Source organism: Prunus dulcis, chromosome 6, assembly GCF_902201215.1.
Source record: "Prunus dulcis chromosome 6, ALMONDv2, whole genome shotgun sequence".
Lineage (NCBI taxonomy): Eukaryota > Viridiplantae > Streptophyta > Magnoliopsida > Rosales > Rosaceae > Prunus > Prunus dulcis.
This window is the reverse complement of record NC_047655.1, coordinates 9168255-9182381: the sequence shown is the minus strand read 5'-3', so window position 1 is coordinate 9182381 and position 14127 is coordinate 9168255. Positions and strand designations below refer to the sequence as shown.

Here is a 14127-nt window from a genome sequence, read left to right as displayed (position 1 = left end):
TTTTATCTCAAAAATTAAAAATAAAGCAAAAGCACCATATTCCATCACATCCATAAATATAATTTCAAATAGCATTGTCTTCCAACACCTGCTCTAATTCTGACTTTATAAATATGCATATGAAAAGTGAGATTCTTCTTCCACATCCATACGCCTTCTCTTCTCTCTGCTTCTCTCTCTCAGCAGTCAGCAATATGTCCAAATGACTCAGGCGTAGTAGACTTTCTTCTGACTAAGAAAGACTGATCACTATATACATTCTGCCTGTCACGTTTTCTGTAAAGATTTCCAAACTTGTTAATTGCCCTTTCCTTATTCATTTATTCATTCATTTGTGCCACTATGTATTCTCATCTCATACACATGCATATATAGTGTGCATGAATATATTTGGCCAATAAGAAAAAATAGTGTATATTCTTTTGGATTTGTTAGTACCTATCTTGAATTTCTGGTGGCTGGAAACTTTAAAAATGGCGGGAGCATTGGCCGGAGATGGCCTGGTGCGGTCTGCAAGTAACATGAGTTGGCGGACGATAAGCCTTAAAGATATGTGGAATGAGCAGCCAGACGTGTTCCAGAGGAGTGGGGCGGCTGAAGAGGAGGAGGAGGAGCTGAAGTGGGCGGCCATAGAGCGGCTGCCTACATATGAGAGGATGAGGAAGGGGGTGATGAGGCAGGTGATGAGCAATGGGCGAGTGGTGCATGATGAGGTTGATGTTACTAAACTTAGGACTGAGGACAAGAAGCAGTTGATGGACAGCATATTAAAAGTTGTGGAGGATGATAATGAGAAGTTACTTAAGAGGCTCAGGGACAGAACTGACAGGTTAGTATTTTCTTGTCTACAATGTTTTGAATCATTGTGTTATTTGGGGTGGTGAGGAATGGAGGAAAAATAAGGGAGTTCAACTTTAATGTTGTGAGTCTTTTTTTTTTTAATTTTAATGTTCTTAATGTTGTCTCAATTTGGGCCTTAGTTAGTGACTTGGTGACTTTGAGTGAATAATTTTTATTTCTGGGAAATAGGGTGGGAATTGAGGTTCCTAAGATTGAAGTGAGATTTGAGCACCTATCGGTTGAGGGAGATGCATATGTTGGGACCAGAGCACTTCCAACTTTGTACAATTCCACCTTGAATGCAATAGAGGTATAAATTTTCACATTCTTCAACCTTTGTCTGCATTATATGCGTCAAAATGGAATTCCCTTTAATGATCAGATAGTTTACAGTTTGAAATTGCAGATAGTAGTTTCATGTTCTTGCTTATTTCTTTTGTTTTTAGTTGCATAGAGGGTTCTTTCTTTTTCTCATAAAGTTGCAATTTGTATAGGGGGTTCTTGGACTTGTTGGACTCTCTCCTTCAAAGAAAAGGGTAGTAAAAATACTTCAAGATGTGAGTGGAATAGTGAGACCATCAAGGTATATTCCATATATTATAGTTGTTTGCAAGATTATAATAGCATTTTAGCTTTCACGATGCAATTTTTCGTGTTGTAGATGCTAAAAAACCTTGTGCTAGCTGCAATTGGTATACTTAGACTAGCATTGCCTGTCAGAAGAACAGAAGTTGTTGCTACATAAATAGACTTGATGTTGCTTGTTGTCAGTTTTGGATTCTGAACTTTCTTCTTCATTTATTGTGAATTGTTCCAGAATATGTCTACTTCTTGGACCGCCTAGCTCAGGTAAAACAACATTTTTAAAGGCACTTTCTGGGAAGCTTGATGATGATTTAAGGGTATGTCTTCCTCTCTCAATCTCTTTCACTGTGTGAGGTCTTTTGTTTGTGTTTGTGTATGTGTGTGCTTGCGCATGAGTTTTTTTTGTTTTTGTGTTTGTGTCCACAATTCCAAGTTCACTTACTGGTAAATTGGGTGAACAGGTAACTGGGAAAGTCACCTATTGTGGCCATGAGTTGTCAGAATTTGTTCCTAAGAGAACCTGTGCTTATATTAGCCAGCATGATCTTCACTACGGTGAGATGACAGTTCGTGAGACTTTGGATTTCTCTGGACGTTGCCTCGGAGTTGGAACCAGGTATGAGATGTTGGTAGAGGCATCAAGGCGCGAGAAACAAGAAGGTATAAAACCAGATCCTGAGATTGACGCATTCATGAAAGCGACAGCAGTGGCTGGCCAGAAAACCAGTTTGATCACAGATTATGTTCTCAAGGTTAATTTGTTGCCCTGACATGAAACCAGTGTTTTCATCTGCTGCTCTAAAAGCATAACATCTATTAATGCTTTAACAGATACTTGGATTGGATATTTGTGCTGATATTATGGTGGGGGATGACATGAGACGGGGCATCTCTGGAGGACAAAAGAAGCGTGTAACTACTGGTACTTGTTAATTTTATAAGGAACTTCTGCATTGTTGTAATAAAGAATGCAAATCTTTAAAAATAAAGTTCTTGGACATGTTTGATCACTGTATTTTAAATGCAAAAGTAGTAATGTACAAAGTTCCTAGGATATATAACTTTCTCTCTTTCTCACATACACGCACAGACGCACGCGTACACACATGTATATGGACTTGCCTTCTCTTTATATTAATCTGTAGGTATCTTATTCTTTTCATCTGATCCTTCAAGTTAGTTTCTATGTAATGTCGGTTCTCAAATATCACATGAACAGTATCATATAACTAGCATCATTTTTAGAAGGAATATATGTGTTAGCTGTTAATGAGGATTAATTCAATCACCTTTTACACTGGACGCAGGGGAAATGTTAGTTGGACCAGCAAAAGTCTTTTTCATGGATGAAATATCAACAGGCTTGGATAGTTCCACCACATTTCAAATTATCAAGTACATGAAGCAGATGGTTCATATAATGGATGTAACAATGGTCATTTCTCTCCTGCAGCCTGCACCAGAGACATTTGACCATTTTGATGACATTATCCTACTTTCAGAGGGCCAAATTGTCTACCAAGGTCCCCGTGAGAATGTCCTCGAATTTTTCGAACATATGGGGTTCCAATGCCCACAAAGGAAAGGGGTTGCAGACTTTCTGCAAGAAGTAACTTCCAAGAAGGACCAAGAGCAATACTGGTTTAGAAAGAATCAACCTTACAAATACATATCCGTAACTGAGTTTGCTCATGCTTTCAACTCCTTCCACATTTTCCAAAAGCTTTCGGAAGATCTAAGAGTTCCTTATGACAGATCCAGTGTCCATCATGCTGCATTGGTGAGAGCAAAGTATGGAATCTCCCATTGGGAACTCTTCAAGGCATGTTTTTCAAGGGAATGGCTGCTGATGAAGCGCAATTCATTTGTATACATATTCAAAACTACCCAAATAACAATCATGGCTACAATTGCATTGACTGTATTCCTAAGAACGCAAATGAAAGCAGGCCATTTAGAAGATGCACCAAAGTTTTGGGGAGCACTGTTTTTCAGTCTCATCAATGTCATGTTTAATGGGATGGCAGAGCTTGCAATGACAGTTTTCAGGCTTCCACTATTCTTGAAACAAAGGGATGCTTTGTTCTACCCTGCATGGGCTTTTGGCTTGCCCATTTGTCTCCTCAGAATTCCCATTTCACTACTGGAGTCGGGCATTTGGATCATTCTTACGTACTACACCATTGGTTTTGCACCTGCTGCCAGTAGGTAGGTGCTAAGCTTCCAATTTATCTATTTTTGGCTCATTGGTTTAATCAGCCTGGATCTGGTAGTTTGACGAAGGAGAGGTCCTCCTGCTGAAAGATTTTCAATATTTCAGGTTTTTCAAACAATTCTTGGCTTTCTTTGGAGTGCATCAGATGGCTCTCTCCCTCTTCCGTTTCATTGCAGCAGTTGGAAGAACAGAAATAGTTGCAAGCACAATTGGCACTTTTACCTTGCTAATGGTCTTTGTGCTTGGAGGCTTCATAGTTTCCAAAAGTAAGGATTAGTCTCTCTCTTTTAGGGTTAGAGTTGTCATGAATTTGCAATAAGCTATTTGAAGTGAGCTGCTTCATATATCAGCTTTATACCGGGAATCTTGCAAATATTGATCAGTATGTTCACAACTCAAAGAAAAAAAAACACAATGGCGGGTTCTTTGATGAGTCTATAAGAGTTTTGAATGAGTTGCAAGAATAAATATTACTTTTCTTTGTGCAGATGACATTAAACCATGGATGATTTGGGGCTACTATATTTCTCCTATGATGTATGGACAAAATGCCATTGCTATCAATGAGTTTCTCGACAAAAGATGGAGCACTGTAAGTTATCCTAATGCCTAGGGAAAAAACACACTCCTCATATTTCTTTTTGAACTTCAGTTGGCTCATATATTTGGCTATTGCCTACATCTCATGTTATTCTCTTGTCCCAGCCCATAAATGGTTCTAGCCAACCCACAGTGGGAAAGACCCTCCTTAAGGAAAGAGGACTGTTTGTAGATGAATATTGGTATTGGATTTGCATCGGAGCACTTATGGGATATTCTCTCCTTTTTAACATTCTTTTCATTGCAGCACTGACATTTTTTAAGCGTAAGTTGCGGTTTCCCCTCTCTAGTTTGGTTCTGTGCTTTGAATAAAATGAGGAACCCTGTACTCATTGTTCCTTTCCTGCACTCAACTTCAGCACTTGTTGATTCGAAAGCTGTAATTGCGGATGAAAACTCTGAAAGCAATACTAAGAAGCAAGTGACATCCAATCCAGAAGGTTGATGGTTGCTACTTCTGCTCCCAGTAATTGATCATTTATTTGAAGCACTAGTTCTAACTTTTCTAATTTATAACTGCAAATGTAGGCACTGATAATCTGGTGAGAAACGCTAGAGGGACTGCTAGCTCAATCAGTTCTTCAAACAATCAATCTAGAAGAGGAATGGTGTTGCCCTTCCAGCCCCTTTCACTTGCTTTTGACCATGTGAATTACTACGTGGATATGCCTGCCGTAAGCAATGTTTTACTTATATTTCCTTCGAGGTTTTAATTTTAAGAAATCTATATGAGAACTTACATCTTTAAACAAAACATTAACAGAAATTAAAAATGAGAGTTTCTGCTCATTTTCTCAAAAAAAAAAAAAAACAACTATACATACTAATAGATATAAACTTTATATAAGACGAGGTATAAACTTTAATAGATATGTTCTTTTACCATCAGGAAATGAAGAGTCAAGGGGTTGTAGAGAGCAGACTGCAACTGCTACAAGATGTCAGCGGTGCTTTCAGGCCTGGTGTTCTAACCGCATTAGTAGGGGTCAGTGGTGCTGGAAAGACTACCTTGATGGATGTTTTGTCAGGAAGGAAGACTGGCGGATACATTGAAGGAAGTATTAGCATTTCTGGCTACACAAAGAACCAAGCTACATTTGCTCGAGTTAGCGGTTATTGTGAACAAAATGACATCCATTCGCCTTATCTGACTATCTTTGAATCTCTTTTGTATTCTTCGTGGTTGCGTCTTGCTTCAGATGTAAAGAAGGAAACACGAGAGGTACTAAATGATTATTGTATGGAAAAATTTATCCTGTTACAAACTTACAACTTACTTTTGCAACCTAAAGTTTGAAATATTATCAACGACTGGAAATATGCTTATGCCATATCATAATTTATAGTAATTTTCGTCTATCTTATAGATGTTTGTTGAAGAAGTCATGGAACTAGTTGAGCTTTACCCCTTGAGGAATGCTTTAGTGGGACTTCCAGGAGTAGATGGTCTTTCAACCGAACAGAGAAAGAGGCTCACCATAGCTGTAGAGTTGGTTGCTAATCCCTCCATTATCTTTATGGATGAACCCACATCTGGCCTTGATGCTAGAGCTGCTGCAATTGTAATGCGAGCGGTAAGGAACACAGTAGATACTGGTCGAACCGTGGTGTGCACAATCCACCAACCAAGCATAGATATCTTTGAAGCTTTTGATGAGGTAAGTTTCATCCCTTGAATCTATTGTATTAGTAAATGTTCTGTTCGCAACCCTTTTCAGTTTTTATGCTTTCTGTCTCAAATTGATGTTGTTTCTTTTGCAGCTGCTTTTGATGAAAAGAGGAGGAAAAGTTATTTATGCTGGACCCCTAGGTCGTCATTCTCACAAACTTGTTGAATATTTTGAGGTGAGTTTTTGTATATATGCTTGTCTCAATTTGAATATACTTTGAGGTGAGTTTTTGTAAGAACTTTGGATGGAACATTAGTGATAAGATAGTTAAATCAGAAGATAAAGACCAAGAGGCCACAAAGACTACTTGGGAAGAAATAGCACAAAAGATCTCAAGAAAAAAATTAATTTAATAGGAGATATTGCCTGTATTATTTTAAAATGGAAGACGGGATTTTACGTACTGGCCGAGTTCATTTGATTAGGACAAGGCAAGAATGATGATGGTGAACGTATATGCAAGTTTGACTGGTATCTGAAACCTCTTGTAGGCTATTCCAGGGGTTCAAAAAATAAAAGAGGGTTACAATCCTGCTACATGGATGTTAGAGAACAGCTCCACTGCAGTTGAGGCACAACTTAAAATTGATTTTGCACAAGTTTATGCCAATTCTGACCTCTATAGGTAAGTAATATACTGCATCTTATTCTTCTCAACCTCCTTCCCATTGTGTGTGTCATGAATTTTCTGATGACGTTTTCCCAAATTTTGCAGGAGAAATCAGGAGCTCATCAAGGAGCTAAGCACTCCACAACCAGGTTCCAAGGATCTTTACTTCGCCACGCGGTACTCGCAAAGCTTCATAACTCAGTGCAAGGCTTGTTTCTGGAAACAGCACTGGTCTTACTGGAGGAATTCACGATACAATGCAATCCGGTTTTTCATGACAATTGTGATTGGTATCTTATTTGGTGTAATCTTTTGGGGCAAAGGAGACCAGATGTATGTCCAAAGTTTCTTAAAACAAGCTACACTGCTTTATGTTCCCATAAACAGATGCAAAAACTTAGATAGCACATGGAAATTCATATGAAGCTAAATGGCATAATATATTGTCTGCAGACACAAACAGCAAGACCTGATCAATCTGCTGGGAGCTACTTATGCTGCTGTTCTTTTCCTTGGAGCCTCGAATGCTTCTGCAGTGCAATCTGTTGTGGCAATTGAGAGAACAGTATTTTATCGCGAGAGAGCAGCAGGGATGTATTCTGAGTTGCCTTATGCATTTGCTCAGGTAATAGATAGGTGCATGTCTATCTGTTTCACATTTTATCCTCTCCGTAAATCTAGATGATGATATTTGTTCACTCGTATGTTCTTCATTTTGTGCTGCAGGTGGCTATAGAAACAATTTATGTTGCAATACAAACCTTTATCTATGCTCTTCTGCTCTATTCCATGATTGGTTACGACTGGAAGGTGGAAAAATTCTTGTACTTCTACTACTTCATATTCATGTGCTTCACATACTTCTCAATGTACGGTATGATGGTGGTTGCACTAACTCCTGGCCATCAAATTGCTGCCATTGTTATGTCCTTCTTCCTCAGCTTCTGGAACTTGTTTTCAGGTTTCCTCATTCCTAGGCCGGTATGTCATTACAACTAATCTTCCTTTATTAGGATGAGAAGGCAGATAAGATACAACATTGCAGTCTGAAAAACAGAGCAACTAATCATCAATTTGATGGCAACATAGTAACCATCCAATCAATAACAATCAAACCGTACCAACAAACTTAATCTGTGACCAAAGTAATTCATGCTCTACTGTTGCAGCTAATCCCAATATGGTGGAGGTGGTACTACTGGGCTTCCCCAGTTGCTTGGACAATCTATGGCATTTTCACGTCTCAAGTCGGCGATAAGAAGACATTACTTGAAATTCCTGGTTCAGCACCAAAGCCAGTGGATGCATTCCTTAAGGAATTTTTGGGCTATGACTATGATTTCCTTGTGCCTGTAGTGCTTGCACATGTTGGTTGGGTCCTCCTCTTCTTCTTTGTCTTTGCCTATGGCATCAGGTTCCTTAACTTTCAAAGGAGATAAAAGCCTCCACATGCTTCAGATAGGTGTATCAGTATATGCCCTCATTTGTAACTGTAATTTCTTCTGCCTTATTGTGAGTCAGTTTTTCTCTTGCATGTAACTTCTGTATATGAGAGACTAAGGAAAAACAAATGTTTAATATTAAACGTAGTGGTTTTGCTCATTTTATTTGTTGCACTAACAAATTTATTAAAAAATGAGCATTAAGTTCAGAACATAAAATTTTGATGAGGATGTCGCAACCCTTGAGCCCTAAACATTGTGAGTGCTTTTGTCCTATTTCTCAATGAAATAACCACAAGTAATAACAGAACAGGTCAGCTCATAAACCTTGAGCTACATTCATAAACTGAATTTTTGATTTTCCATTGAACAAAAACCAAAAGGGCTCATTTGAGAGTTAAACAAAATTCATAGATATACAGTTAACGTCATTCGTTTTCAAGCAAAGTACAAGCAATAGCCTGGATCTCTCTCTTGCTCTTCACCACACACCGCTTCTTGGTGTCAGTTTCGAGTTTATCCAAATCCTCTGCAATTCCCAAATAGCCATATAAACAATTTGCTTCATCTGCCAGCAACTCTTGCTTTCCGTTGCTGCTGTTTCTGAGGCCAGCAGAACTGATTTTCTGGAACTCAACCCTCCCGTGTTTGTTCTCAGCGAAAAGCTTGTGAAGTCTTTCTGCTTCTCGCAAACCAGAAAATGTGGCATTAAATGTCACTACCAAGATACTTTGATTTGCAGGTTTCCCGCGGCACACCTTGGTCTTCCCCCCACCAAATCCTATACCTACACAACAAATTGGGATGAAAAATACAAAGCAAACAAAAACATGTCATGCAAAAAACCAACAAAGCATTACACCAGCTATAAGGTCGACTAGAGAAAGCATGTTAAAAGGGAATAAAGGCAGCAAGTTGGTTCTTGAGATAGACAGATGCAACTGCCCTGATAGCTTCATGATTTAAATATTGACATTACTAAACTAGGATCATAATGAAGATTTTAAATTTGGAAAACCATTCCCCTCCCCAAAATATTGTAACTGATCAAAAAGATTTTTGCAAGTCAATTGGTGCTGAGAAGAATTCAGAATTTGGAGGAAACGATAAGTGAAAGATAAGTTGATATCATAGAATGAAACAGAAATATGACAAGAAACATAATCTCAGTGGAGAAGATGGAAATCACATTAAACCTACCTGCTACAAGAGTAGCCAAAAAGAGTCATTGATATGTGGAAGATGAGGAAATTTTAATTAGTTACTTACCTTTAAGAATAGCCCCAAGCCCTTCAATACTTACAATCACCCTTTCATCCGGTTTTTTATTTGCTATGGAACTGTTGTGGATGACAACAACCGGAGGCCAGATAACTACATCCTCCTTCAGAGCCAAGGCTTCAGCATCAGGCAAACACCGTTGAATCCATGTACCATTGGAGACTGCTGCACTGTCCCATCCCAACAGCACACAAAGTGCTTTATGAAAACCCAAATGCTCTGCTCTGGAACCAACCATAGGTGACATGAAGGCATGTGTTGCCAAGGGTACCGTGCCCGCAAATTCTTTCGAGTTGCTGATACAACAGGCAGACAGATTGAATAGTTATTAAGCAATTCCTTTGAAACCTAAATCAACTAAACGTGGGACAAACTACAGCATCACTTTAGTCATTTTTTGGTCTGAATCACTTCAAAATTAGTTTGTAGGACATGAGGTGAAATGGGGAAAAACAGAGCCAATATCTTGGTTCAGATATTAGAAAAATATCGCTAGAGTGTGAATCATGTAGTAGTACATGGATAAAGTTCCTATACTATCAGTGACACTACTAAATAAGTGCCTTCCTAATCCAACTTCAAACCCGGTAAGAGTGAAGAGTTACTAGGTTACAGGATTTGAAAGTGCAGAAAGCCGAAGACTAGGAATACTGGGTTATCCAGGCACCACAGATGACACAGAAAATGTAGCCACCTACGAAGAAACAAATATGGATTGCCATGGAGGGATCTCTTTATAAAGTAGCAAGCAGGAACTGCAGATTACTAAAGGATGGCAAGCCTGCAGAAAACATCTTTCAATCTCAGTCTCTGCAACAATTGGTTCTCCTCTGCCACTATAGTTCAAATGAAAGTAGTCCATCCTATTCAAGTATAAAATGCATAAGCAGGATTATCTGCAAAAATGTATTAATCACTTACTTAAAAGCTTTACGTCTTAGAAAAATGCTTCCTTTGAAAGCCCAAAAATTCCTTATTAATAAACAAGGCACTCTCGCCACCCTGGGTTTCAAGCAGCATAGAGGTAAATAGAACACTCAGCTAAAGAGATGCCCAAAAGAAAGGAAAGGACATTCTCCCAGACATCATAACCACCTAAACATGGTCTTCTAGGCTCTAATTTCCAAACGCTAATGTACCACTCTGGCATCAGCCGTTCAATAAATAATATTTTCCCTGGCAAAAGGATCTCATATGCCAATTCTGGTAGCCCAAAGAAAGCCTTAATTCTGTGTGCAATGCACACGGATGCAATTTAAAAAATGTCACTACTACAAGAAGAAATAGACTGATAAAATTCAATAGTCTAGCAGTTAGAGTATGAACTTTAAATCGTGGGAATAACATCTCTGGTTGCCTACCTTCTGCCAACACATCACTACCCATCATTACCAAGACTGTAATTATCATCCTGAGATTACTAATGCTGCCGCCATGACCATAAACTTCATCAGCATTTCTTCTTATGAAAAAATAAAATAATAGATGTGTTCCATCATTTTTCCTTCCATCTACAATTTACATCCTCTTCATCTTATAGGTTGTAGATGGGAGAATTCACACTTGGTCATGTTACACGAGCATCATGAAACTATAATAAAAACTGAACTAAAATAAAACCATTTCAGGTTTGCTCCTCCAATAGCACTCACCAACTATAAGGAAACTGCAACTCATGCAGTGGTAGTGGGAGTTAAATTTTTGGACATCCTGAAAAATCTTCTAGGCCAATAATTAACCTTACCTTCCCATGGCAGAGAGTTCAAAAAGATTTAACCTTAACATTCGCATTTTCTGTCACCCAACAATTAAGTGCCACAAAGTCAAAGCCTCAAGACAACCAACATTTGGAAAAGTCCCTCCAAGACAGCCAATACTCAGAAAATTCAAGAACTAAAACTTAAAACTACCTAACGGCAGTTTTATCGTATATTAAATTTCTATAAGTTATAATCATACCCGAATCCTTGTTCCAGCAGAAAGAGCAAAATTTAAACTTAAAGATAGAAACATATTACGTCTTAGATGACAGACCTGGCACATATGCAACACTTTGTAGTAACAGTTCCTCCTTCCATGAATTTCCTTTTTAGAGCTGGGTTCTCATGCAAACCCTTCATGTACTTAAGAAAGGCGCTATCTACCAGCCTCTTGAACTCCTCAGAATCTTCAGGGAGTGCTTTTTTTGTAGGTTTCCCCTCAACTTTTGGAAGACCACCCCCTTGAGGATGAATGCTTCCACTAAAATCATCTGTTTCTCTTATTCGAGATTTGTATTGATCTTCAAGTTTATGACCTAAGTATTTGGGATCAGGAACATTTTGAGCAGGCGCCAGACGTTTCTTTACACTGCCAGGCGATTTCAAAGGTCCCAAACGTTTTTTTACACTGCCAGGCGTGTTCAAAGGTTCGAAACGCTTCCTTATACTGCCAGATGATGTCAAAGGTCCCAAACGCTTCTTTATATCTACCCTGGCAGATTTGAATTGTTCGCCATGATGCTCTTGCATTTTAGAGGATGGTAACACATTGTCAGAATTCAATTCGTTGATATCTTCAGCATTCCATTGGGCCTCTCGATAGCTCACATCTTGTTCAATGTTCCATTGATCCTCTTCGCAGGTCACATCTCGGGCAATGCTCGGTTGATAGTCTCCAAAGTACATATTTTGGTTAATATTCAACCGATCCTCTCCCAAATTCGGAGCTTGGTCAATGTTCCATTGACCCTCTCCAATGGTCGCATATTGTTCTACATCATCATTAGTCAACTGATTGTCCCCATAACTCAAGTCAGGTACATTGCAAGAGTCGCTCAAATCATGGAACAACTCAGATTTTGAGTCATTCCCTCTTCGTCGCTTAGCCAGAGCTCGTTTTCTCATTGCGCACATTTCCAGAGTGGTCACATCGTCCAAACCTGGATCACCCTCAAGCCGAGCTAATCTCTTCAATGCACCTTCATATGACAAAGCTTCAAGCCCTCTTTCAAGAGCATCATCTCCTCCAAATCCGAAGTCCCGGGTTCTCGAACTAAAACCCAAAGCTTCAGAATAATCAGGCAATGATTGTTCAGTACCCAAGGATTGATAACTGGGTATAGTCGGTTGTGTCTGTTCTGTAAAGTTATGATATTGGTTCCATTGGCTAATCTCCTGAGTACCTACTCGAAGTGCGCCATTGGCACCATCAATTCTGCCCATAATGGAATCCACAATACCAGGCCTCAAATAGCTTGGAGGTCTGGTGTCTTCTCCAACACTATTTGCCAGATTTTTACAGAGAAGGTCACGAATGGGAAAGGTACCCATTTCACCATGATCGCTTCTCTTCACTCCAGGGGCATTGTAGTCCCCATTTGGGCTATGCTGAGCCCAATTTGAGTCCAGCAACTCATTCAGTCGTGGTGCTTGACCTTGAGAAGAATACCCACCAATGTCAATACGTCCCTCCGCAGCCATTTCTCTGCTTCTGTTGAATTGATCTGAAAGGCCGCGAAAACCCTCCTTTAAACCACTTGAACACCCAGGTCCGGAGCCAAACACGGTCTTATCTTCTTGACCCATGTATTGACGGTGGTCCCCATGCCTAAAGTCGTCAACTTTTGGAACACCCACATGGGATTTTGCCAATGGCGACGTCAAGCCACCATGAAAATACCCATATTTCCTGCTGGGGTCCACACCCGGATCCGGAACCCCACTTTTCCCGCTTCCTCCGGCATAACCATTTTCAGCATTCAGCCTGTAAGAGCTACTGTCGTTGCCAAAACCGAAGCCGGGTCGGTTCAAACCCGGATTCAGGGTCGGGTTCGAACCGTCGGGTTTCTTGGCGAGCAAATGGTTCCATTGAAACTTCATCGACGTCGATTGGGAGACAGGCAAATCCGCGCTCAATCCTGACAGTTTCAGCGGCTGCCTATCTCTGCCGCCGTCATGATAACGACGCGTATCGTACTCCACCCGGGCTTCCGGCTCGGGTCGTGAATAACGCGAAACCCGACCCGAGTACGAGCGACGATTCTCGTCGGTTTCCTCGCGGTCCCTGGCCGAAGACCGACTCGGATAGTCCCCAAACCTCCGCCTGCTCATGAAAAGCACTACGAGAGAAAAAGCAAAACACTAACCGTACGCCTAGACAGCAAAGTCTACCGTAACAACGGCGTCGTAAGAGGACGACTGAGTTCCTAAGCTGATGACGAAAACGGGGAATGAAACCCTAGAAAAAGGAAAGGTGTTAAATGAAGTCGTGTGCATGGAGAAAGTTGAGAAAATTTTGTGGGCGGTGCGGCTGCTGGCTGCGGTTGTTTATTTTTTTGTTGGGTAAAGAATAGAGTTGTTGCTGCTGCTACTGCGGTAGTTTTTTGGGGGGATTTTAATGTTTGTGGAAAGCGTGGAGAAGGAGGTGGTGATCAGGTGGGAGATGGATTGGTGAGTCTGGTGATGTGGCGGTCTGGGATTGATGCACCTGAGATGCAGGAGGTTTGATTGAGAGCATGGGATTGGACCCTTGCATTTTGATTAAGTACTTTTTTCGGCCTTTTTAAGTTTTTGGATAGACTAGGCCGTTAATTATGGACGGATAATCTCTGGCAACCGTCTACTTGGGCTGGATTTTGGAGGACCAGTTCTGGGCTACTTTGGTTTGGCTTTACCCACTTAGGATTGGACCGAGTGGCTGATCTGTTTTTGGTTTGAGGAACACGTGCTTCAATTTGGATTCAAATTTTTTTAAATACACCTCTTATGGGTTTTGACAGGGGAGCCCTATGCCTTGTTGATTAACTAGAATGAAAATAGCCAAGAATAAAGGGCTATATAGCTTATTGAATATCTACTTACTATTAGATAATTACATCTAGATAATCCCTAAACATGAAAAGAC

At 40.1% G+C, this 14127-nt stretch overlaps 2 protein-coding genes across 2 annotated transcripts; one reads left to right on the top strand and one right to left on the bottom strand.

Annotated features, from left to right (window-relative positions):
• Positions 1-473: 473 nt before the first annotated feature.
• Positions 474-8122, top strand: LOC117631627 (pleiotropic drug resistance protein 2-like). The gene is made up of 20 exons (XM_034364886.1): positions 474-829; positions 1030-1150; positions 1335-1423; positions 1658-1742; positions 1887-2177; positions 2257-2347; positions 2733-3633; positions 3746-3906; positions 4129-4232; positions 4346-4505; positions 4600-4680; positions 4769-4914; positions 5130-5462; positions 5608-5898; positions 6002-6085; positions 6402-6535; positions 6626-6853; positions 6974-7145; positions 7247-7501; positions 7690-8122. The coding sequence occupies exons 1-20, from the start codon at positions 474-476 to the stop codon at positions 7957-7959; spliced, it is 4353 nt and encodes a 1450-aa protein (XP_034220777.1). The 3' UTR covers positions 7960-8122.
• A 182-nt stretch (positions 8123-8304) lies between these two features.
• LOC117633026 lies at positions 8305-13570 on the bottom strand. The gene is made up of 3 exons (XM_034366693.1): positions 11278-13570; positions 9232-9539; positions 8305-8749 (listed from the first exon to the last, which is right to left on the bottom strand). The coding sequence occupies exons 1-3, from the start codon at positions 13332-13334 to the stop codon at positions 8391-8393; spliced, it is 2724 nt and encodes a 907-aa protein (XP_034222584.1). The 5' UTR covers positions 13335-13570; the 3' UTR covers positions 8305-8390.
• Positions 13571-14127: the final 557 nt, after the last annotated feature.

Excerpts from the sequence above, each read along its gene's own strand:
- LOC117631627 (XM_034364886.1), top strand. The coding sequence starts at position 474 with ATGGCGGGAGCATTGGCCGGAGATGGCCTGGTGCGGTCTGCAAGTAAC. Across the intron at positions 3,907-4,128 it reads AGGCTTCATAGTTTCCAAAA|ATGACATTAAACCATGGATG; the intron begins GTAAGGATTAGT and ends TTCTTTGTGCAG. Across the intron at positions 4,915-5,129 it reads ACTACGTGGATATGCCTGCC|GAAATGAAGAGTCAAGGGGT; the intron begins GTAAGCAATGTT and ends TTTTACCATCAG.
- LOC117633026 (XM_034366693.1), bottom strand. The coding sequence starts at position 13,334 with ATGAGCAGGCGGAGGTTTGGGGACTATCCGAGTCGGTCTTCGGCCAGG. Across the intron at positions 9,540-11,277 it reads AAGTGTTGCATATGTGCCAG|CAACTCGAAAGAATTTGCGG; the intron begins GTCTGTCATCTA and ends CTGTTGTATCAG. Across the intron at positions 8,750-9,231 it reads GCTTGGGGCTATTCTTAAAG|GTATAGGATTTGGTGGGGGG; the intron begins GTAAGTAACTAA and ends TTTGTTGTGTAG.